The sequence below is a fragment of the Phodopus roborovskii genome, unplaced genomic scaffold (assembly GCF_943737965.1).
Source record: "Phodopus roborovskii unplaced genomic scaffold, PHOROB, whole genome shotgun sequence".
In the NCBI taxonomy this organism is placed as follows: Eukaryota; Metazoa; Chordata; class Mammalia; order Rodentia; family Cricetidae; genus Phodopus; species Phodopus roborovskii.
The window spans coordinates 2,961,089-2,987,255 of record NW_026126409.1 but is presented as its reverse complement, the minus strand read 5'-3'; the positions used below and the strand labels follow the sequence as shown (position 1 = coordinate 2,987,255).

At 36.8% G+C, this 26,167-nt stretch overlaps 1 protein-coding gene across 4 annotated transcripts in view; it reads left to right on the top strand.

Annotated features, from left to right (window-relative positions):
* Marchf1 (membrane associated ring-CH-type finger 1) overlaps positions 1 to 26,167 on the top strand; it is a 528,109-nt gene that overhangs the window by 329,951 nt on the left and 171,991 nt on the right. For all 4 annotated transcript variants that reach the window (XM_051181944.1, XM_051181945.1, XM_051181943.1 and 1 more), the window contains exon 3: positions 17,128 to 17,178. In XM_051181944.1, the coding sequence (XP_051037901.1) occupies positions 17,128 to 17,178 (51 nt within the window). The remainder of the gene's footprint in view (positions 1 to 17,127; positions 17,179 to 26,167) is intronic.

Sequence of the window (26,167 nt, the reverse complement as noted above, 5' to 3'; positions counted from 1 at the left end):
ATCAAGAACTCAGATTGTTTACATCCTCTCAGCTGGTATGTAGTAATCAACAAATCTCTTATTTTAAATGTGTTAGTTCAATCTGCAGTTTCTCTGTAGAGATACAAACTTTATATATTAATCCAAGACATATTTACATTGTACATTTACATATTAGTACATGACAGAAAGTGATTGTGACATGGAAAAGTAAGCTTACAGCTTGTCTTTTTGTTTGTTGTTTTTTTGTTTGTTTGTTTGTTTTTTGTTTTTTAACTATTACTCAAGTGTTCAGACTTACAAGTGGCATACCATGTCAGAGAGATTTACACTCCCTCCATTGTATGGTTCATGATAGAAAAATAATTTACCATATAAGATTTTGTGAGGCCCAATATTGCTTGCTGTTGCCATTCCTTAAAGGAAATGTACTTTAATTTTAAGGTAAAAATATGAAATAAGATTATCTCTGGAAATGAACACATAAAAGAAATTTAAGTGATTAAATATAATTGAACTATTTTCTGAGAGAAAAGTATTTCTTCCTGAGATATATTCTGAATCTAACGAATCTCATATGATTATCTTTTATGCTATTTTAGTTGTTAAATTCTGATTAGTGTTCTTTGAAGCTTTTTAAAGGAAGGAAAGTTTGAGTTCATGGCATTTTGGTGTCTCTTTCATTGAAGAAACAGGGTGCTTTTGAAATTTGAAATCATTGCTCTATCATTTTTACCACAGAATGGAATTGTTCCAGTGTCCTTGACATAAGTGTCAAGTATGTTGGTGTCCTTTTCACCATATTGGATTCTCTCATATGTAATGATCATCCCCTATAATTTGTGAATAGCTTGTTTAGTGATGACATTGAAGTAGTCTACAGTTCTGGATTTCTCCAGCTGTCCTTGTACAGTAGAATAATAGAGACTACATGAGTGATGATTCTATGAGCATACTCTCTAATATATCACATGGTATAAGATTCAAGTATCATTTCACCTTTAAATACAAAACCATGAGAAGTTACTCAGAGATTTGGAGGCATAGTTATTATAAATACTAACTTTATAGATTATAAAATATGAAACCCACACTTGAAGAATATGTTTGTGGATAGAGCCCTTTTCTAGTATATAGGAGGCCTCTGGTTTCTTCCAAAACATAAATCATAAAAGGAGTGAAAGCTAAAATATTACAAAATTATATTCAGTGTAATATTGTATTATGGATCTTTGATTTCTTTGGCTGTTTAAGCTGCCTAACATATTCTTCTATTTTTCATGTGTTGCCAACTCAGGTGAGATTGATATATGAGCCGTGGAGTTGAGAGTTTAGTTTTCCCTTTTACTACTTATGGTTCTTTTACCAGGAACTACTGTCTTGACCAGAAATTATGGTCTGTGAGAAAGTAGTATGGAATAGATATATGAAATTAGGCATGATCCCCTAATACTAAATATATGCAGTAAGCTGGTAAGACAGGACTGAAACAGATTCACCTGTCTGTATGCACCCAGCTTTGTTTTACCAAAATAGTATAAAATATTTCCAAGAAAGCTTTGATCCTCTGCTAGAACAACAAAGGAGGAAGATGTTTGTGTTAAGGAGATAAGAACAGATTAGCGTACATTTTCAGCATGCTTCTGTTGATGATAACAATTCAGGCCAGTAGTAAAATTGACTCAAGTCACTTCAAGGGCTTTTTGAAACAAGAATCAAAGCTGCATATGTTTGTGTCACCAATCACCTGTCCTGGGTTCCTTTGTTCACACCTGTACATGTCTTGGATCTCGGTGATTTCCACTGCATTAAAGCTCAACTCCTTTAGGTTTCTGCACCCGGGTAACTAAAATCATGGAAAGACTTTATAAATTGAAAGGCACAAAATATAGAAAAGATTGTCATGGAGTTAACTAGAACAGATTTACTACAACTTGTACCATGAGAAAAATCAACACAATATTTGTATTTGTAGCTCTATAGAAAAAAGAGGTTGACTTTCATATTTTATCAATGCCATAAAAATATTATATTTTTTCAGTGAGTGAAATAATATGTTACCATCACATACTTGTATATAAAGTTCAGGTGTATGTGAGTAGGTAAATGCCTGATCAAATCATTATGTTTAATTTGATATGCATCTGGGTAGATATTTTGGGCTTGAAAATAATATGCATGTAATATAAACAGTCCTTTGCCTCGAAAATTTCTCAAATTCTTGTGAGTTTACTCCAAAACAATACCACTGTCAAGAATTCTCTAGAATATTTACCTAGAAACTTGTGGCTAGAGAGAGAGCTGTGGGATTTCTTCAAGGCTGGGTTTGTGCATTCGAGCACAGTGTATCCATGATGTATCTGAATGGATGGTGTCTTGGTGTGCAGTATGGAATGGGAAATCTTGTTGAAGCTGAGTTGACCAATCCTTCCATTTTCAGGCCATTTCTTTAATTAAGGTTCTTTACGGTGACACAAGAACTAATTCTCCCTGAACTCTATATTTCTCATGGTCATAAACATGAAAAACTTCAGTGGAAAAATAGCATGACTTATAAAAAGCAAAACCATTAGCCCAGGGGCACACAGCTTGTAAATTGTAAACTTATCTCTAATTCAAACCATAATAAGTAGAAGCCCTGTTCCCCACTGGCCTTGTCCTGTTTAGTCAAGTTTTCACATTTCTGCCACCATCCATAGGTAAGATTTGAAGGAACAGAAGTTTATACAGAAGTTTATTCATGAGGTACTTTAAAGTATTTTTCAACTTAAAAATAAAATTCACAATGAAGGGCTCTAGCAGGCCAGGGATTGACAAATATGGCACTGGCAGACTGCACTCTTCACCCTTCCCTCTCCCTTGTAAAACAAAGGTTACATCTCTGGAGCTAGACAGCAAGTTCTATTCCTGTATTTGTACACTTTCTTATGCTGGACTTATTCCTGATTCTGACTACCAAGGTCCAGCTATCAAAGTGCTGAAGTACAGTAATCAAAAGTCCCCTTTGGTTCGCCTAATTAGCATGACAAATGAAGACATGTGACCCCATCTTAGCCCATTCTAACATTATTTTCTCCTTTAAAATCACACCTGCCAGCATTTGCTGCTAATTTTTGTCTGCATCACAAATAAATCACTTTTACTTTCCTTCCCCTTTCAATAAAGGTTTTCTTTAAAAAAAAAAAAAATAGGTGCTTGGGTGTGGTTTGTGCCTAATCCAGGGTCCAAGAGGGAGCCTCCACTATGTGCTGGTTCCTTCAGATACATTTTTTTTTTCTGACAGGGTATACCTCTAGTGCAATAGCATGCTGACCATCTCTGTGGCTAAGGTTTTAAGTTCACAGAAAATATTATAATAATTATAGTGGCATTTGTTTCTCCATGTGTGCCTTACACTAAGTGCCTTATCCTTATTTCATTTTCTTTAGTTCTCATAACAAAGTTAAGGGCTCCACACATAAGCTTTATTCAGATGCACAAACACAAGTTATGACTACATAAGTATCCTTCTGGTGTCACTCAAAGAATAGTACGGTAGTGATTTAAGCCCAGCATTTTTGGAAAATATGCTATTTATAAGTATGGAAATATATTAAATTTTATCTTTCTAAAGCCACTTGCCTTTCTCCTCCTGGCTCAAATAGAGTAATGTGATTATATGAAAATGTTACAATTAATGTCCTAAGAGGACATGAGGAAGCTGATTTTTATATCCTCTATCACTTGTACTATAGTTGTTCCAGTAAGTATATTTTAAAAATTTTATTTAAAGTATCAAGAACAGTTTATTCAATGCCAGATATAACACTAATGATAGAGCAAAGCAATAATTCCATCCAGGTCAAACTTGTAAAATCAATGAGTATTTTGTGAGGAATTACTTAAATAGAAACATGGAGGATTCAAAAGCAGCTGCATTTCTGAAAAGTGCACACTAACATGGAAGACAACTCAAAAAAATCTACATCTCTGAAGCACTCTGCATGACTTTCAGGCAGGTCAATAGTCCAACACAGAGGAGAGATTCCTCTCCACCGTAGGGCATACTGCTTATATAACATTGGGGAGGGAGCTTGTGAATCTCATATATTTCACGAACTTCCTGACTGTTATGAGTTGTTAACTTGCTATAACTTGTTAGTTTGTTTTACTACTGAGCTTTGTATGTTCTTCTTACTTCCTGAGGCTTGTAAGTTTTCTTTACCTCCTGAGTCTTAAGGAGCCTCCTTCCATCTTTCAGAAAGGAATGTTACATATCAGAGGAAGTTCTATCTAACACTATTGTTGGTGCTACCAGAAAATCCTGGAACTATACTCTTATTCACAGCTAAGACAATGTGTTGGTTTGTTCAACTAGAAAAATACTGTATATAATATCAGGTACTAGCTAAAAGAAGAATGTGTATTCTCAAATATAAAATTCAATTTTAATTTTTATATATTTTTGTCAGAGGGAAAAATCAGAAGAGTCCATAATGAAGCAGAAAAACAGTAGAAGTTACTCATAGTAATAGAAGCAAAGTAGTTGCCCCATATTGCTATTTCAATGATCTCTTCCACAGTGCAGAAGGAAAAATTAATAAAATCTAGATGAATCAACTTTTTTCCTAAATATGAGGTTATTTTAAAATTAACAAACTGTTTAATGTAAAAGGTGTAATGTCTAATTCTCTACAAAAACAAACTTTCTGATACCAAAGTGGAGGGATATAGTCAGTATACATTATACATATGCCATTAGGTATTCAGAATTTTTTTAAAATCCTTGCAATAACTTAGAAAACAAATTAGCCTGAATTTTCCTGACATCTTCAATAAATATGTGGTTATTAAGGTGGTTTTAATAGTGCAAAAGATGGAAAATATTAATGAAAACATCTCATCAAGTGGCATACTTTAAATATTCAGTCTGTTTTACAAATATATACCCACATTTAAGGTTGTAGAAGAAAACAATGTAGTTCTTACACCAAAAGAGGTTTGCAAGTTTGAAAAATGTTAGAATATTTTAAGTATTTTCAGACTGTAGTTAATAAAATAAGAACACATTTCCAAAATCACTTTCTAAGATATTAACTTGATAAAAAAATAACATGCATGAATAATAATCATTAATGATAATTATAACAATAATACTGTACAAAAATACTGAAGATTTGTGGGGTTTCTCCATCCTTGACTAGAAAGAAACAAAAGGTTTTTCATAATTGGATAACTTGAGAAGCTTAGTTTAAATGGCTAAATGAATACACCTGGAAAACATAAATGATAGTATAGTATCCTTGTCTTAGGGTTTCTATAAATGTGAAAGACAGCGTGATCATGACAACTCTTGTAAAGATGGCTCACAGTTTCAGAGGTTTAATCCATTATCTTCATGGAAGGACATAATTGCATGCAGGCAGACATAGTGTTGGAGAAGGAGCTGAGAGTGGGTAAGGGGCTACATCTTGATCCTACAGGTCTGGATACTAGGCATGGCTTGTGCATATATGATGTCTCAAAGCCTCCATCTACAGTGAGACACTTCCTACAGTAAAGACACATATACTCCAATAAAACTATACCTCTACTGGTGCCATTTCCTTTGAGTTTATAGGGATTCAATTACATTTAAACTTCCACAATCCTGCTGGCTGAAATAGTACTGCCTGCCACCCACCATCTTGAACTGGAAGAGAAATATTCTATAAGACACATATTTGGGGTCCTTTTGTGATCAAAGCATCATGACAATGCTGAGAGCTAAGGATATTGGTAACTAATAGTGATGCCTCACTACAGAAGGTGATTAATTAATTTTAACTAATATTCAGCATTTATAGCCTTCACTGATGCTCTGCCTGGGTAGAATGAGATGGGAATTTTGGAGTCACATACCCTCTGATGGGATTCTTCAAGATGTGACAACAGAGTGTCACAGGGCTCCGAAAGGGTGAATAGAAGACACCTGACATACCTGTGAAAGTGACACTTGAGATTCAAATGGGCACATAGCACCTTTAGTTATGACTGAGAACCAGATGCTCAGGTAGGAAAAAAAATGAAGAAAACTGGTGAAAAGTTAAATACTTACAGGAAAAAGGTCATAAGTAAAGAATGGATATCTATATTTTATTATTGGAAGAAAAAAAAAAGCATTTACACAGTAGAACTTGTCAGTAGACTTTTCTCTGGATAATCTTAAGTATTCTATGCATTTTCCCCAAACTACAACATATCCCAGGGAGTAACTCTACTATAAATTAAATAATTATTTCTCCATTGCTGAGCACTTGGCCTGGTTAGGATTTGTGTTTTGTTTTGTCAACTTGATGTAAGCTAAAATCATTTGGGAAGAGAAAAACCTCAATTGAGAAAACGCTCCCTGTAGATATGCCTCTGGACAAAGCTTGGGGGGCATTTTCTTGATTGTTGATAAATATGGGAGAGCCCAGCCCCATGTGGATGGTGCCATCCCTGAGCATCTGGATCCTTTGTTGTTAAAGAAAGCAGACTAATCAGGCCATAAGGACCAAGCCAATAAAATGTGTCCCTACATACCTTCTGCTTTATTTCATTCCTGCCCTGAATTCCCTCAGTGATTAAATAAACCCTTTCCTCCCCAGGTTGTATTTAGTTATATTGTTTTATCACATCAATAGAAACCCAAACAAAACAGCATTGTTTTCTCTGTTAATTAAAAGAGAGAAACAAAACATTTTGTTGGGTTGGTGAGATGGTTTTGTATATGAAGGGACTTGTAGCCAAGCCTAACAGCCTGAGTTCTATTCTAGAACACATGGGGTGGAGAAGTAAGAAACAACTCAAACTGTCCTCTCATTTCTCTCTCTCTCTCTCTCTCTCTCTCTCTCTCTCTCTCTCTCTCTCTCTCTCTCTCTCTCTCTCACACACACACACACACACACACACACACATACTTCTTTTAAATTAAAACATATTTTCAATATAGGGTCATTAATAAGTAGAAAACTTTCCACAAAATTGAAACCAACTGACAGGTGGTGGCATATCTAAAATATGCCAGGAACCTTCCTCTGTGAGTGGGAGACAACTGACCACTGTGTTGAGCCTCTGATACAGGGAGGGAAATGTACCTAGCCCACCAAAGAACTCCTTTTCAGGGACAACACCCAGGTGAAACACCCAGAACTGTTACCTTCAGCCTTCCAGCTTTGTTCAGTGCCCCCTGTTGGCAAAGCCTGGAAAAGAGCTAGTGACATACCATTGATGAGATGCCCAGAATCCCTGTCACAAAAATGATCCACGACATTGGGGATTTCAAACTTGGAGGCAATAACATTTAACGTACCTCTATTATTGTTTCTCTTCAATATAACTTAAAGCATGGGTTCTCTAGCAATGTTATTGCATAAAATGATAGTTTTAATCTTACATCTTGTCAGATTGTTTTCCAAATAAGACGGCAAAAAGGAGATCACTATGGCAGTTCCTCAGGAAAACGGGAATCAGTCTACCACAGGACCCGGCAATCCCACTCTTAGGCATATACCCAAATGATCCACATCCATGCAACAAAGACACATGTTCAACTATGTTCATAGCAGCATTATTTGTAATAGCAAAAACCTAGATGCCCCTCAACTGAAGAATGGATAAAGAAGACATGGTGCTTTTACACAATGGAATACTACTCTGTGGGAAAAAAAAAAACAATGGAATCTTGAAATTATCAGGCAAGTGGATGGATGGAATTTGAAGAAACTATATTGAATGAGGCAACCCAGTCACAAAAAGAGGAACATGGTATGTACTCATTCATATATGGATTTTAGACATACAGCAAAGGATCTCCAGCCTATAAATCACACTGCCAGAGAAACTAGGATACAAGGAGGATTCTAAGAGATTCATATAAGGTCCCTCAAGGAAAGGAAAGGGAAAAAACCTCCACAGCACATGGGGAGTGGGGGAGGACAGTGAGTGGAGAGGGAACTAGGAGAAAGAGAAGGAGAGGAGAGGGAAGCATGTGGGACTAGGAAGATTGAGTCAGGGGAGGAATAAATGACAGGAGAGAGACAGATACAGAGAGAGACAGAGACAGAGAGAGATACCATATAAGAGAGAGCCATTATAGGTTTGAAGAGAAAACTGAACCTAGAGAAATGGCCAGAGACCTATAAGACTGACGCCAACTAACAATTTGAGCAACAGTGGAAAGGCTACCATAAATGCCCTTCCCTGATAGTGAGATCGAAGACTAACTTATCCACCATCGTGGAGCCCTCATCTACTAGCTGATGTAAACAGAAGCAGACACCCACAACTAAACACTGAGCAGAACTGTAATCCAGATGTAGAGAGGGAAGAAAAGACCAAGCTGCAGAAACACATAGAGACAGCTGACATGAACAAATTGGAGCTAATGAGCCCCCAGACTGACAGCTGGGAATCCAGCATGGGACTAACTCAGACCCTCTGAACATGGGTCTCAGCTGGAAGGTCTAAGAGACCACAGTAGAATCAGGATTTATCCCTCGTGCACAAAAGGACTTTGGGAGCACGTCCTCCGTGGAGGGATACTCCCTTAACCTAGAGAAAGGAGAGAAGTCCTAGCCCCTACTCCAAATGACTTGACAGATGTAGATGGCCCCTCCTGGAGGGCATCACCCTACATGTGGAGTGGGGGTGTGTGGGAGGGAAGGGTGGGAGGGGAACATAAGATTGTGGGAAGGAGGGAGAGAAGGAGGGAGGAAGGGAGAGGGAACTGGGATTGATATGTAAAATAAAAATTAAAAAATGCAATGTATAAATAACAAAAAAATGTTCTCACTAATGTAAAAAATTTAATTTATATAAAAATCAGTATATATTTCAAAAAGAAAAAGAAAATCACATTGCTAGACACTTTTGAGAATATTCTTTCCTTCTGTCCTCACCAGCAAGAGCTGATTCCTTTGACATTACCCTTCAATAGGACAAAGTGCATTAGGACAAACGTTTCTTCAACTGACATATTCCTGGCTTCTGTATCTCAAGTCATGTCCTCGTGTGCACCAATGATCAGCATTCCTTATGTTTGTGAATTTTTGTTCTAACATGGGATTGTTTCCCTGTTGAGTTTCTTCATCTTGCATTTTCTTTGTTTATGAACATTCATAGTCTATTTGGAGGGCAAGAAACAGCTCAAAGGTAAACATCATTTGCTCTTGCAGAGGACCCAGGTTTTTTTTTTTTCTTCTGATCAACTGGCAAATTTTATTTTTCCTACCAGGAGCTTATATAGTCAGCAGAACAAGATGTAGGAAAGGGTGAAGGGGAAGTAAGAAGAATGGTTGGGGACCAGGTGTTTTTGCAGGTAGAATATAGAAAATCACAAAGAATGGGTGTTGGCAAGGTGGAAAGATCAACAGTTATGAGAACAAGAAAGGTTACTATAGCAACTGGGATAGTGGTTATATGTCAGCACCTGGGGAATTCAGCACCATCTTCTGGTGTCTCTGGGAACCTACGCACATTTCCGCAGACAAAACAAATAAACCAGTGACTTAATAGTTTTGGGTCCTGTCTCAGTTATGTGGATTTCTCCACATCATAAAAGTCATCTTATAATTTAGACTTGTTTCCAATATTTTAAACTTCATTCCATCAGGAGTCTGTCTTTTTCTAATACATTCTACTTATATGTCAATTTTATAAGATTTATATCTTACAAAACCATCTTGGCATCTAACACTGGGTCTGTGCTGTCATCTTCTCATAACATGATTTATGAACCTCAGTAAGCTTTTCTTATGCTCTTATGCTTTTGTTATTAAATGGGTTCCTAACCATCATCTTTCTGGGCATTTACTGTGAAGAGAACCCTGTTCATTTTGTAGCAATTTCATTGAGAAGATATGAGGTAATTGTGATTAGTACAAATATAATTACTCATAAGAAGTAAAAGTTTAGTTCTCTGTGATGTTGGGATAGGGTGTGATCCAACTTGACAGAAAATACTTACACACTTAGCTATCTAAGCACCTCCAGCATTCAGAATTTTGCTCCATCATCTCTGATACTTGGTTTCCACTTGATTATGACAGCAGTAACAAAATCAGGGTAACAGAAGAGAGCAAAAAGAAAGTATTTGGCATTTATATGTGAGAGGAAGGAAGCAACATTGCTAGATCTATTCACATCTCATTTAGAAGGATTTATTTTAGTGAGTCTGAAGCAGAAGATGGGAGAGATAGTATCCCTGAAAAGGTACATGCCCTGTGAAAGTTCTGTCTATACAAAGATGGGTAAAATATATTTTAGGAGACTTAGATTTCACCATGGCATAAATCTGGTATCTGGACCCCATACTGAGATCTCATTAGCAATATCAATTTGCTTAAGCCATAGACACCACACCACTAATAAAAGAAAATTGGGGTTTTGCTTCTCTTTGGTATTTCTCTACCAAACATTCTATTTCCTTTGTTTTGTTTCCTAGATACTCTAATCAACTTGAATATTAACAAAATAGGCTCCCTCATAGAAAGGAGCTGTTTCATGAATGGCATTCTAAAATGTAACTGTTTCAGATTTTGTGTGGTATTGGTTTTTACAATATTGTCTTTAGAATTTTTTTAAGACTTTTTTGTATTTCACTTAAAATTTACATTAGATGCCTGATAGGGTTTACAAATATCTTTTTAGCATTTAATTGTGTTATTTCTTTTGTCTCTTTCACTGTGTTGGGGTAACTATTCAAATTGACATATTCTATGATAAAGAAAAACGTGGAATGAGTTCCATTCATCTTAGTCTGTGGAAATTATGATAATACTCCAAAAATATATAGTAGCATTTAAATATATGTTAATATTTTCAAAACTTTTTTGTGTTTATGCTCATAGATGAGAATAGAGAACAATTTCTTGTCTCTTTATGTCTTTGTGGGTATTATCTCAAAGTGTTTGACAATTCATTTATAAAAAAAAATGAATTAGGCAACTGAAGATTTCTCTGACATGATTACTTTAACTTAAATCTGAACTGGTTTTCTTCCAAGACAAAAATGGCTCAGTTGTACAATCTTCATGTCTTTATCTGGGGATGGATAACCTTTTACTTAATTTTTCAGCTTTTTAGGGTTAATGCCTTTTAATACTATCTTCTTCTTCAAATAATTCTATAAACTTTATTTTCTGAGCACATCACATAATTCAGTCTATTTTCAGGTTTGTTGGAACAATGTCACCTGAGTGAACATGTAGCATTTTTCCTAATCTATAGTTATGCCTCCATTTTATCTTTATTAAACTTTTCTCTTCCCCCTTAAATGTGAATGAGAAACTTTTCTATTTTGTGATTATTTTACAAAGTGCTTGTCTCTTTGTAAAAATTTAATTTATCAGCATAAAATTTTATGATATATTTTTATATTCTTTTAATTATATCCTTGAAAATGACAATGTTTATAATAATAATTTTTTAAAAAGTTTATTTTTATCCATATATGTGTGTGTTTGTGTATGTGTATGCCATGTGTTTGGAGAGGTCTGTGAAGGAAGGAGTTGGATCTACAGAGTTACAGGTCCCTGTGAGATGAAGAATATGGACACAGCAAAGATAACTAAAGTCTTGGATAAACAGCATGCATTCTTAACTGCTGAGTCACAACAGCCCATACAATAACAAAATTTTATCTTAATACAATTTTTAACATTTTTCAAATGTGTGATATTTTCTAAAGCTATATTCCAGAGTGTTGTCTTTCTTTTTGACCAATTTTTGAATTTGTATGATTAATTTTCAATTAGTTAAGAATTGTCATCTTGTAAAAGCCAAAATTAACCTTGAAGTCCCACTTGCCCATGGACAAGATGATTTCCTGTAATGCTGGGAGATGTAGTTCTTAGAAAATAACAAGCCACATGTTTTCATTCCTCTAACAAAATTAGTTTGAACCAACTACACCAGATATGCTTGATCACATATAGGTGGGAGGTACAGAGGCAAGAAATATAGTGAATATGTCAGGATGTATGTTTCCCTTTGATTGGACCTGATGGGAAATACAATGAATTATGGGTTATGCCTGTTTAAGCCTCTACAAAGCATAACTTGTGACCTTTCCTGGGAATCCTTCAATGGACCTGACCAGAGTCCATCCTGGTCAGTATTTAATTAGCTTCAAATTTGGGCCAAAATTGTCAAACTCGTCTTTCTCTTGTAAGACTATCAGATAATAGTCAAATGAAGAGTCCTGTAAGTCTTTATATTTTTTTTAAAAAATGATTAGGGTTAAATACGTTTTAAAGTACCAATGACATTTACTGTTTTTCATTTGCTGACTGAGATTTTATAAATCTATCAGTAAAAATTTCATCAATATTCAGTGTCTTGGGACTGTGCCATGCTTTACTTATTTCTTGTCTGAGTCTCAAATTTAAGTGTTTATTTTATTACAATATTTAGTTACCTTAGTAAAAACAGACTACTAAATTACTCAGATACCCTTCCAACTTGCTGCATTTCTTTCTCCTTTCCTTCAGTCATGAGCCTTACTCTTGGGCGAGGTTGGAGGAAAGAATAGCATATCACTGATTCCCATGAGAGCAGCTCAGTCTGCCTTTTTTTGTGCTTCAGCATATAATTTTCCTCTAATACACATTTTAAACACATTTATTTATTTACTTACTTATGTATGTGTCTTAACTAGGGTTTCTATCACTATGAAGCAACATCATTGCTGTGGAAACTCTTATAAAGGAAAATGTATAATTAAGGCTGGATTACAGTTTCACATATTTAGTTCTGGTGAGAACAGCACCATGCAGGCAGACATAGTGCAGGAGAAGGAGCTGAGATTTCTACATCTTGTCCCACTCTTGATGTAGCTTGAGCATAGAAGATGTAAAAACCCATACCCATAGTGACACACTTCATCCAACAAGGCCATACTTCCTAATAGTGCCACTCTATCAGGAGCCATTTTCTTTCAAACAACCACAGTGTGTGTGTGTGTGTGTGTGTGTGTGTGTGTGTGTGTGTGTGTGTTTGTGTTGTGGTGCATGCTACTATGGCATGTTTGTATGTTTGTATGATGGTCAGAGAACAACTTATAGGGCTGAGTTCTACCTACCATGTGGAGCAAACCCAGATTGTCAGACTTGGTGGGAAGCACCTTTACCCTCTGAATCATCTCATTAGCACTAATTCACATATTGAACACAATTTTTAAAGTTTCCTCTCTGACATTTTCCCATATATATGTGGTGGGTGATATACTTGTGCAAGCTTGAAGGCCTAAGTATGGATCCCTAGCACTTAAAAAAAAATGGGTCTGAGCCAGTCCCAATTCTGTTACCGTAAGAGAGCTGTCCCTATTACCCATCTGTCTTATGGCAACAGGGGCTCAGAAGAAGTGCCCTCCCCCCCAGTGCCATTCCCATCTACACTGGAGACAGATGGGAGGGCTGTTGTATGGTCATGAGTGTGAGAGAGACATCCCTGACCCCCACCAGCTACAACACTGCATCTCTCCAAGGCAGCACAACTGAGCCAACACTGTTACAACAGTCTAGGTGAGCCAACCCTGAAATTGTGGCCTTGGGAGAGCTGTCCCCATTTCCCATCTTGTGGTCCAACACTATAGTTTCCCAGGCCCAGACTCAAAGTAAAGTTATAACTTGGCCTGCACCAACATCTACTCCATCTATGATCTGCTGGAGCATGTGAAGGGACCTGACCCACAGACCCAAAGCTGTAGAATCCCCACAACACAGGATGAAAGCAGGATATACAGGAGGAATCTAAGTGGGGGCTCTGCATTGAGCATTCAGTGGAAACTACAGGCCTTGAATCAGACCAATGACTCTTTGCAATGTACACTTCAAAAGAGAGATGTATGGACAAGGAGGTATACAACATGACTGTTTGGGCCACACTGCAGCTTCCATGACAAGATTTTTGATTCCTCCCCTTTTTCTTCACATTTAATTTTATTTTTCTTTAATTTTATTTTATTCTGGGGTGGGGGGCACAGATGTAGAGAGCAGCTGCAAAGGCATGGGTAATGAATGGGATTAAGATATATGATGTAAAAACCATATAGAGTAAATAAATTTTATTTTGAAAAATGTGCCTGTTGATGCAATCCCAGCACTGGGGAGTAGAGATGAATATGGAAGATTCCGGGGACCACCTAAATGATCATTACAGCTAAAACAGTAAGTTCCAGATTCCATGAGAGGAGCTGTCTAAGGAGATGAGGTGGAGAGCAGCAAATATGTCACCCAAACTCCATCTCTGGCTTCTACTATACACACTTAGACATACTAGTCAACACCTACATATATATCACATAAAAATCCTATTAACGTTTATCAAGATTTAGAAAGAAAATTTAGTATATTAATGACAATACTAATCATATCAGATATATTCATGCCCAAACAAACACTTTTTGAAAGATCTTAAAAATTTGCCTTTGAAACTCTAAGTTTCTCTCCATGTGTGGGAATGATGTTAAAATCCAACATTACTTATAAATGGAGTTCTTAATTGGTCTAGATAATAAAAACCTGGAGTCAGATATAGAGGATAATGCTGAGATATCAGAGAGCAGAAGCAAATCACCACCACACTTCACCTCTTTAGTGTCTCAGCAGACAAGAGAGCAAGCTCTGGTTTTTCCCTGATTATATCCTATTTCCACCCAGGTACTTTACTTCCTGTTTGTCTGTATAGACCTCCAGACCACTATGGTTAGGTAGTGGCAAGCTCCATTCTCTGACCTTCAGATAGGCTTTATTTGTACAAGCAAGATATCACCACAATTGCTCTACAATAATCTTACACTTTTCTCACAAATAAGACAGAAACTGTTGGTGGTTCCAAGTTCCCCTGGCCTATACATCATGATAATTTGAGTAGCAGTAAGGTGTGTTAGATTTGGACACATCTTATATTTGATCTAACATAAACTACTTAAACTGATTATAATCAGGTATGACAACCATATTGACTAATCTACAAAGAAGAATATGTCATTTCAACAGTAATAAAATAAACCACCCAATTAATTAGCAGCAGGTTGGACAGATTGCTTTGGAAGGTTTCTCAGGAGAGAAGGTGCTTCCAGTGTTTTGCTTACACAGCAAGAAACCAATATACTTTACTAACGAGTAGAGAAATTTTCATTTTTGTCTTTTATTTTTGAGATTATTAATACATATAAAGGCAAGGCATTATCTTACTTTAAATCACTGCCAACACAGAGACAATATTCTTATTCTCCATGATGCCTTGCCCATTCATTTCTCTGATGAGCTTGCCTTTTCCATGAGCTGGCATAGAACACTATAAAACTTGGCCATAAGAAATGTTAATATTTCTGTGAGCTCACTTTCTTCTTTCAGTGCCTGGCCTTATTATCTTCAGAGAAAATTGGGGTAATAGATTTCATATTAAACAGTTTTCTGAGGTACCAAACTATCAGATGGATGCTTCCTTTCCTTGAGTGGAGGATGTTGGCCCAGAATATATACACATCCCTGTGACGAACTATTCTCCATTGGAAAATGAATTGACCATCTCTGTTTTATTTCCAACTAGCACCAAGGCTTATTTACTTTGAATGGTTAAGGACATATGTTACACTACATTTTGTATTCCTCTCAGGTCTTGGTGTATCAGTTTCACTTACCACGTCTTACCTACACTCTCAAATGCCATATCAATGAAAACAGACAAACAAAATAACCACTCTCACTACTCCAAGCATCCCTCTAAAGTCTAATGTTGTGTGTGCTTTATTTGCCTATCTCCCACACAATATTGTGTCAAAACTCTGAATTTCATTGAGAGAGGAATATGGATTGATTTTGTTAACTAGTGTCTGGAAGATGAGTAGAAATGTCAGGAGCAAAGTACCATTCTCCATCACCAAAAGAAGCTAATCAGGGGAACACATCTGTGGGCATCATGCACATTCATCACAGGCTAGATTCCCGGGCTGTTATGAGGTGGGACTGATCATATCTTCGTGACTCATCTCAGTCTGTAATAACATGGTTACAGGAGTTAGATGTCACATGTTCAGTTGGAATATCTGCATATAACAGCGACAGTTTCCAATGACTATAGCCTTTTTTCTCTACCATAGCACATCTGCAAACATGAGTCTTCATCATAGGAAACTTCAAGCACATTGCACTGTCCTGGGGCCATTCACTGGAGACGGAAATCCTACCAGAGGCCATATCCTCAAATAGAGCAGTTCTCCCTCCCCGAGCAGCTCGTGCTGCCAACTCAGCACATGTTGGGGCCTGGAGAGTAGCTCCCCAATCTATGCATTACTTTTGCCTGGTTTGTTCTGTGGGTTACACAGTTGCTGTGAGTTTCTGTCAAGAAGACAGCATTAAGTCAAACACTTTCTACACACTATATGCGTGTCCATAAACTCTGTTTTTTCCACTTGTTTATCCTCCAACAGATAATTAGAATAGAAATAGCAAACAGAAAGCAGAAGTCAGAAGTTCAGGTCCATTCCTGACTTAGACCCTAAGTCTTTAGTGTCCTGGAAAAGAATCTCCTGCCTTCATACTAGGAGGCTGAACTCCTTAAGGTCACTTTATATTTTAAAATTTCATGTTATAAAAAATGCCATTCAAAAGCACTTTTAGTGCATCATCTCTACTAAACCACATACTAAATTTAGCACTTTAAATTTTAAAGAGTAAGTGCTTACAGGAACATGTGAAATGACAGACAAGACCAATAAAATGTGTTTCCCAAGAGCACAAGTTGAAGGTTTCCACCATATATCTAACACAGGGTGTTTGCTTGCATGGGAAACTAGAACTTACTCATAATTTTCTGGTTGTTAAAACAATGGATTGTACTTCCACTGTCTAATTTGCAAAGAGATTGCATAGTGGATGTTTTGTAGAAAGGATAATTTCATGTAAACAAATATTGCTAGTTTAGTTACTACTCTGAATATAATTTGAATATGTTAACAGTGTACTGTTATATACTAGAGAAACACAATCTAATAAAAGTCATTTTGCATAAGCTCTTTCTGGATCCATCCATCAGGACATCGAGTATATTCATAAACCTAAGAGATGATCTATAATTTCCTCTTGATGATGAAAAATTGGACCACCCTTTTCTTTAATCAGTGCTTCTAATTTTGTTTTTCAGAATGAAAAGTCCCCAGGGCGATCTGCAAGTCGATCAAGTAACATATCAAAAGTATGTGAAAACTCTCCATGTTCTTGTTTGTTGATTTCTGTTTCATGAGTTCAATGAATATTGATAACATTTAACCTATAATTGTGATGCATAAGAAATTCTCAAATATTAGTTATTAATGGTTTGAACTATTTTGCACTTTTACTAATGGAAACATCATGCCTTCATATAATCAGCAATATTGTTTTTCCACTTTGCTCTTGATACAGAAGGTAATTTTCTATTTTCAGTACTGGGAACTGTGACTTCTTTTCCCTTCCCTCCACTTCAAATATCCTAGAGGCAGCACGCACTCCAACCAAAACTGTCAGCAATCATGGCACTGTTCCCATGAATTTTGAATGACAGGATTTAGTGTCAACCTCACTGAAATGTATACTTTTTCTGCATGTAGAAATAATTTTCATAAAAACTTTAGTTTGGCCATATTTGGGTTACAGAATTAATGGATAAAAATCAAAATACTCGCCTAGGCCGACTTTTTAAGTCCAAGCCAGGAAACAGGGTCAGGAATTTATTGTGTATCTGTTCAAATATTCTAGAATTTTTACGAGTTTGCAAACATTGATGTACTGTTCTTTAAAATGGGATACCATGTGATGGGTAGATATGGTGCCTGGGAATAAAATATAATATGTGGCCATTTTTCAAAATGGGAACTCTGAATTTTCAAGACACTGTCAGGAGCAAAATGAATTTGCATGAAGGCAAATTCCATTTCAGGACCTTTCATTGGCCACGGACATTCCACATTGTCAGCCACAAACCTGTATTAGTAATTTCATTAGTTTCTTATGATGGCTCCAGAAATTAGTAACAAATAGTAGGCTTTACAACAACTTCAGCTTCCCATTTAAAGAAGCTCTACCTTCTGCTTAATTCCCAGAAGCAAATGACTGTTACTCATTGATAAGTAGGAGTTCCAGAATGTCATCATTCTCTTTAGCTGGCTTCCTGAAGACAGACCTTAAGACATATAACATGTGCCCATGTGCCCATGTACAGAGTGCTTCCAGTGCATCCCAACCTTGAATATACACATCGCTGCCTATTTCTCTGTAAGAAGGACCTCTGTATTGCAATGCTACCAATATTAAGGATGCTTGAATACCATCCTCTGAAAGATGATCCAGAACAAATGCACGCATATGCTTGCTTGCAAAAATATGCAGGACTCAAAACTGGGGCAGCAGGAGAGTAAGTGCCTCCCAGAGACCTATGTGTTGCTGTTTTGATACTCTGAGAAGTAGTAGAACCATGGTGCAGTTGAGTGATAGATTAGTAGACATTTGAGGAATACCCTTGAAGGGTGTGGCTAGTTAAGTCCATATGCTCACTGTGTTGTGTTCCCTCTCTTTCTGCTCCATCAGAACTCTAAAAGCAACAGAAATCCCTAGCAATTGACTTCAAACTCCAAACTTGTGATCCAGAGCAATCATTTCTCTGGAAAACAGTAGTCTCTGGTATTTGTTATAATAATGAAAATATGAAGGAACATCACTGAATGCTTTGAATTACATTCAAAGTAGAATTCCTCCAGAGATATTTAAGAGGGAATGTGCCCTTCTGATTGAGAACACTTCAGAGTGTGGGATCTTCACGTCTCTGCTCTGTTGTTTCCTCAGGCAATCACCTAAACTCCCTAAAACACTCCCTCACCTGAAGGATTTCTTCATTTAGTTTCATATTAACAAACCATCTCCTAAATGCCTGTCATCCAAGTCTCATAGGAGAAAGCCCACCTAGAGTCATGAAATAGTGGTATCATTCTGAACAGATTAATGTTGAGCAAGTAACTTAGAATCTAGTCAAAGGGATGGCAGCTCTGTTACCTCATTAAATAGTAATGATGATCTAGGAGCTCAAATATATCCTCTATTTAAACTGATGTTTGAAAAAGTGCAACGTGTTTATAGTGTTCAGGCTTTTAAATAATTCCTTTGGAAAGGATATAAAAATCACAAGTCTCACTTCCCATCTCTGACTTCTTAAAGATTCCCTGACATTCTGTGTGGGATTAATGAAAATCTTTTCTCTGATACCTTAGCTGTACCACAGAAAGGTTTGATACCAAACTCTAGTAGATTTCCATAGGTTGCAGAAACACATAGAGACAACTGATCTTAACAAGGAGGAGCTAACGGGGCCCCAGGTTGATAGCTGGAAATCCAGCATGGGACTGACTCAGACCCCCTGAATGTGGGTCTCAGCTAGAAGGATTCTGTCTAAGGGACCTCAGACAGTGAAACCAGGATGTATTCCTGCTGCACAAAAGGACCTTGCAGACACATCCCCCTTGGAGGGATACTCCCTTAACCTAGAGACAGGAGAGAAGTCCTAGTCCCTACTTCAAATGACCTGACAGATCTACATGACCCCACCTGGATGGCATTGCCCTACATGTGGAATTGGGGTGGGGGGATGGGATGGGAGGGTTGTCAGGGTGCATGTGAGGCAGGAAAGAGTGTGAGAGGGAGGGAGGCAGGGTGAGCGGGAGAAGGAACTGGGATCAACATGTAAAATAAAAATAAAAAAAAATTTAAAAAATCTCTTAACCCATATAACTCTCTTTGCATTTGACACAAAATGATAATAATAAAAATGATAAATATATTACTTGGTGCTTACTACTCTTATGAATTACTAGATGATAAACTCTTCAGTAATCCTGAGGACTACTGAGAATGAATTGGCAAAAAAAAAAAAAAACTGTCAATATTTGAATTCTTTCATTTTTCAGGTATCAGAAAAGAAAATATAAAAACCGGAATAAAACTTTTATTCTTTAATATTGTCAAACTTGTTTTAGGTGAAACTATTGTAATTTCCAAGGGTATTCGAATCGTTGTAATGGAATCATTAGAGCATGTATAGCAGAGCACATGTTAATAAGTGTTACTAAATTTCCTTTATAGCCATATCTATAAAGAGAAAAAGAACAGCAACATGTATATCTTGGTTCTATAAACCCAGTTAATCCATATGTAAGTATTAGCTCTCTCTGTGGAGTTCCAAATATTTAGACCTCAATAACAGCATTAATAAAAGCACCTAGTAATCTCTCATTGGGCAAATGAATTTGAGATTGTAATGTTAGTGTATGCACTTTTTATAGGTGAAACAGAATAAATTAGACAGTGATAATATTAAGATAGACATTAAAAATGTTATATATTCCTGTTAGCTTAAATATTTCATATTTAACAATAATAAATGTTTTTAGTCCAGAACTAGTAAACTCACACTAGCTTTCTTCTTTCCCTTTTTATAGTTTGTGGTAAACTCCATCCATTGATACAGGACTGTTTCAAGATGTTGTAAGAACAACTACCAGGACAATATAATAAAACTTGCCCTGTGTCCTTAGGTCTACTTTCTTCCCTGGGTCATCTCATTCCTTACTGAACAAACAGACCTTCTAATCAACAGTTATTACTGTTTCTCTTGTTCTACGTTGGAATGGTGAAGCAATAAAAAATGTAAACTGGATCTTTAGTGATCTCAAAGAACAGAGTTGAGAGAAAATATATGATAATGCTATACATATAAGTATAAATGTGTTCAATATATGTGCACACATAGAATACACACAATGTGCATACTCTGTATACATGTTTATATAGACAGTATACACACATAAGATACACTCTACAAAAGCATGTGCCCCTAAAATTGAACAGTTCTGAGATTTCAAAAGGCCTACTGGCAAGTTTGGTTGTTGTTGGCATGTGAGAACTTAGACTTCAGAGAGAGAGAGAGAGAGTCCAGTTCTACTTATGGATTTCACCAGTTCACTGGGCTGGAACTGCAAAGCATGTGGTTTCTCATAAGCACACACTTTTTTTTCAGGAGGAGACTGAAGTTCATGATCTCTTTCAGGGAGCCTAAACTATTTGTATGAATGAGACCAGTACAACTCTAGACCATGAGTCTCTAGTCAGTTTCCCTGGTAGATAAAACTGCACAGGTGCTGTTATCACCTGATTTTGAGATAAAATATTGCCTGGAGAACTGTGTACTGCTTTGTTGGAAGCTTGCTGCTGGTTTGTATGAACTTGAGCCCATGCACAATTTCTCTGCTTCTTTTCTTTTGAAGATTTCATTGTAATAAATCAAAGGTTGGATATGATTACATATCTCAACCTTGAGGACCCTTAGACCTCAAACAGTGATCATGGTCAAGGGGACCCTAAACACCTTGTCCTGAGACAGAGGCTATGAGGCGAAGTAAAGATTATCTTTGTTTAATTGCAGTAGGATAGCTCAGAGAGAGTTTCCTACAAGAGAGGCACATAACCAAGGGCTTGAATGTCTGATGTGATTGACTGTTGGGAAACATGTTTAAGGGGATGGAAGTATAAGACTTTGAAAAGAAGGAAGCAGATTATAAAAAAGGGAACATAAAATAGCCAAGGAGCTATTATAAAAACACATTAAATGACAGATACATTTCCTTTAGTCTGGCTATATAGGTACCATTGACTTGAAAAATGAGACAAAGAACCAGAGTCTAGCAAGGCCCTCGAGGTTCTTTTCTGTATCTGAACAAAGATGAATGTGAATATTACATTTGCCATTTAAAATTACACAATATAAACATGGTATTCCTGATGTGAATATGAAAATTCTAAGTATAGGGCATCATAAATGCTGAGTTGTGAGTGAACATAAAAATCACAGTTGTAGTTTTTAATCTCTGAATAAACCTCTAAATTGTTCAATGACAATTACAGTTTTAGATTTCTGGTTATTCCAACATTCATGTAAGCTTATGGTTTTTGTTTGCCTTAATATTAGATAGTTAAACTATACCTCTTTCTTATTTTATACTTTTTTCTATAGAGTCTCTTTATATATCTTAGGCTGGCCTTGACTTGTGTATTTCTTGAAGTACTAGAGTTATAGTCATGTGCTAACACAACATCTTACATGTTTTTTTTTCCTTAATATTTCTTGTTCTAGTAAGAACAGCATGCTTTTGATATATAAAGTTGATTCAAGATCTGTAGATAATTCATATTGGTTTAAAGCCATGTAGAAGATATTGTTGAAAAATCTTTGTGAAGAGAACAACCTTCAAATTTATAACACACATTTATTTTGGAATTTTAATACATCATTAGTTCTCATTGCTACTCTTAGAAAACATGTGACTCACATGTTTCTAAAGATTAAAATGTAGCCAAGTCCCATCTTTTTCACTTTTTCTATAATAGGTAATCATTATATTCAGCTAGCAGCAATGTGTGCTTCACAAGAAAATCCTCTCAAAAGCAACTGTCACAGAGAAAGAAACTTAGTTCGGTTCAAGTTCATGAAATTGTTCTACTGAATAAAGTCTTTAATTTTTTGTTTGTGCATGAAATAGTTCATGAAACTGAATTCATTTATGAAAAGAAATTCAAAAGTGACTACCTTAACAAAATAATATTTCAGTGAGTTTTCAGTTTCGTAGCATATCCCCCAGACTATATTGACTTGACAGATTTCATCTAAATTTTTCATTTGGTTTCTGCCTGGAAATATCTTCTATAAGGTTATCATGAAAATGTTATATCACTATAAAAGTGTTTTTTAAGATTTCTCTTATGTGGATACCCCAGCTCATTTCACAATAAAAGATGAATAATGTAGTCAAAACAACTTCTTCAACAAATATTGTTGAGGATGTGCTGTGCACAATGTCAAAGTTAAGGGATATCACAGCATGTTAAATGAGTGTTACCTGTTAAATCAAATTCATGATTCACTTGACTTCTGGAAAGCTTTATCGCTCCATATTTTGCCAAGTCTGTCTTTAAGATTCCAAAGTATTTCCTAGCAAGGTCAAGCTAAACATGTTCCCAATGTGTAAAATATACTGGAAATGCCTTAAGATGAACACAAGCCAAGCATTTGTGTTCCTAAGCAGGTGTTTAATATTCTGGATTACTACGAAATCTTTCCTCGTTTGCTAGTACAAGGGACCAATAAATCAGCTATACCCTCAGACAGCATACCTTTAGAGGATAACCCTGGTGCATTGATGAAGTGAAGGAGGATATAATATTGAGAAATAAGTTGAACTAACTGCAGGATTTTCATAGATCCTTAGTTTAAGTTCCCCTTGAGATCAAAGCTGAGTAAGTGGCTATAAATTCAGTTGAATTGGTAGAGGTGATGAGGACTATTAAGAAAATCTGAAGCATCTTGGGCCTGAGGCTTTTTCTTTATGTATGTCCACTCCTTATGAGTGTTCATCTAATGCCTTGACTTTATAAGTCAATAATTCTCAGACCTGTTAAGACAAAACTTCAACCAAAATATTTGAATTCATATATCCTACTTCTCAAAACAAAACAAAAAATCACATAGATGTATAATAATAGGAAGAAGCACTCAGGCCGGTTGCCATAATAAGATTCTCAGGTAAGGATTTTGCAGTGATTTTCTAATCAAGTAGGAGTGTGAGAACCCATTGCTCTAGTGACAGAAGCAACTCAAGAAAGTCAAGAAAGATGGGGGGGAAAGGCATGTAGATTTGTCCTTCTGGAGGCCAGGGAACAAGGCTCTCATCTGTTCCTGGCCACTTATTGGTAAAAGGGCCTGCAGAGACAGGAAGAACTCTGTGCATGTGGACACTCTTCTAATGCAGGTAAATGAACAAAAATCCACATCAACAAGTTCCTTAAGAGAACAATACTTGTAAAATTTTAGAAGCAAAACTACTCAGAAATTGGGACTAGAAAGGATTTCATCATGGTGCTACACTATCTTCTTTTTTTTTTTTTTTTAATTTTACATATCGATCCCAGTTCCCTCTCCCTCCCTCTTTTCCTCTCTCCCCCTCACATGCACCCCAACCACCTTCCACTCCTACCCCGCCACTCTACATGGAGAGTGATGCACCCAGGAGGGGTTATCTAAATCTGTCAAGTCATTTGAAGTAGGGACTACGACTTTTCTCCTGTCTCTAGGTTAAGAGACTATCCCTCCATGAAAGATGTGCCCGCAAAGTCCTTTTGTGCACCAGGAATACATCCTGGTTCCACTGTCTGAGGTCCCTTAGACTGCTCAGGCCTTCTAGCTGAGACCCATATTCAGGGGGGGGCTGAGTCAGTCCCATGCTGTATTCCCAGCTATCAGTCTGGGGGGCCCATTAGTTCTTCCTTGCTCAGGTAAGCTGTCTCTATGTATTTCTGCAACCTAGCCTTGTCCTCTCTCTCTGACTCTGGATTCTAGTTTGATTCAGTGTTTAGTTGTGGGTGTTTTCTTCTGTTTCCAACAGTTACTAGATGAGGGCTCCATAATGGTGGATAAGTTAGTTGTTGATCTCATTATCAGGGAAGGCAATTTATGGTAGCCTTTTCACTGTTGCTCAAATTGTTAGTTGGAGTCAGTCTTGTAGGTCTCTAGGCATTTCTTTAGGTTCAGTGTTCTCTTCAAACCAATAATGGCTCCCATTTTTATGCTCTCTCTCTCTCTCTCTCTCTCTCTCTCTCTCTCTCTCTCTCTCTCTCTCTCTCTCTCTCTGTCTGTCTATCTCCTGTCTTTTTTTCTCCCCTGATTCAATCTTCCTAGTCCCACATGCTTCCCTCTCCTCTCCTCTTTCTCCTAGTTCCCTCTCCACTACTGCCCCCCACTCCCCATGTGCTCTTGAGAACTTGTCCCTTCCTCCTTCTATGAGGCACCTTATATGAATCTCTTAAAATCCACCTTGTATCCTAGTTCCTCTGGCAGTGTGAATTATAGGCTGGTGATCTTTGCTCTAGGTCTAAAATCCGTATATGAGCAAGTACATATGTGTTCCTCTTTTTGTGACTGGGTTACCTCATTCAGGATGGCTGCTTCAAGTTCCATCCATTTGCCTGCGAATTTCAAGACTACATTGTATTTTTTTTTTCACAGAGAAGAATTCCATCGTGTAAATGTGCCACTTCTTCTTTATCCATTCCTCAATTGAGGGGCATCTAGGTTGCTTCCAGTTTCTATTACAAATAGTGCTGCTATAAACATATTTTAACACATGTCTTTGTTGCATGGATGTGGATCATTTGGGTATATGCCTAAGAGGGGAATTGGCAGGTCCTATGGTAGACTGATTCCCATTTTTCTGAAGAACCAACATACTGATCTCAAAAAATGGCTGTTCAAGTTTGTACTTCCACAAGCAGTGGAGAAGTGTTCCCCTTTCTCCACAACCTCTCCAACATAAGTTGTCAATGGTGTTTCTAATTTTAGCCATTCTGGCAGGAGTAAGATGGTATCTGAAAGTTGTTTTGATTTGCATTTCCCTAATAGCTAAGTATGTTGAGCACTGTCTTAAGTGTCTTTCAGCTTTTTTTGATTTCCTCTATTGAGAATTATCTGTTCAGTTCTGTACCCAATTTTTAAATAGGGTTATTTGGTGTTTTGCTGACTAGTTTCTTGAGTTCTTTTTATATTTTGGAGATCAGCTCTCTGTCAGATATAGGATTGGTGAAAATATTTTCCCAGTCTCTGAGCTGCTGTTTGGCCTTGTCAATTGTGTCCTTTGCCTTACTTCTAAGTTTAAGGTGGTCCCATTTATTAATTGTCTATCTCAGTGTTTGTGCTACTGGAGTTATGTTCAGGAAGAAGTCTCCTATACCAATTTGTTCAAGGGTACCTCCTACTTTCTCTACTAAGAAGTTCAGTGTGGCTGGATTTATGTTCAGGTCTTTGATCCATTGATAATCCTGATTTAATGCACATATCTATGAACACCTGATTTTTGAGAAAAAAAACATCTAAAAGTATACAATTGGAGGAGGAAAGCATCTTTAACAAAGTATGCTGGCACAAATGGATGATGATGTGTCAAAGACTGTAGATAAACCCATGTCAATTGCCACAAAACTCAAGTCCAAATGGATCAAAGAGCTGACACTATCTTCTATGGTCCATCTTCTGCATGCATGTGGTCCATATTTACCCATCCATCCTGTTCAGTACTCTTGGACATGAATGGGTTACAGTTTCTGAAGAGAAA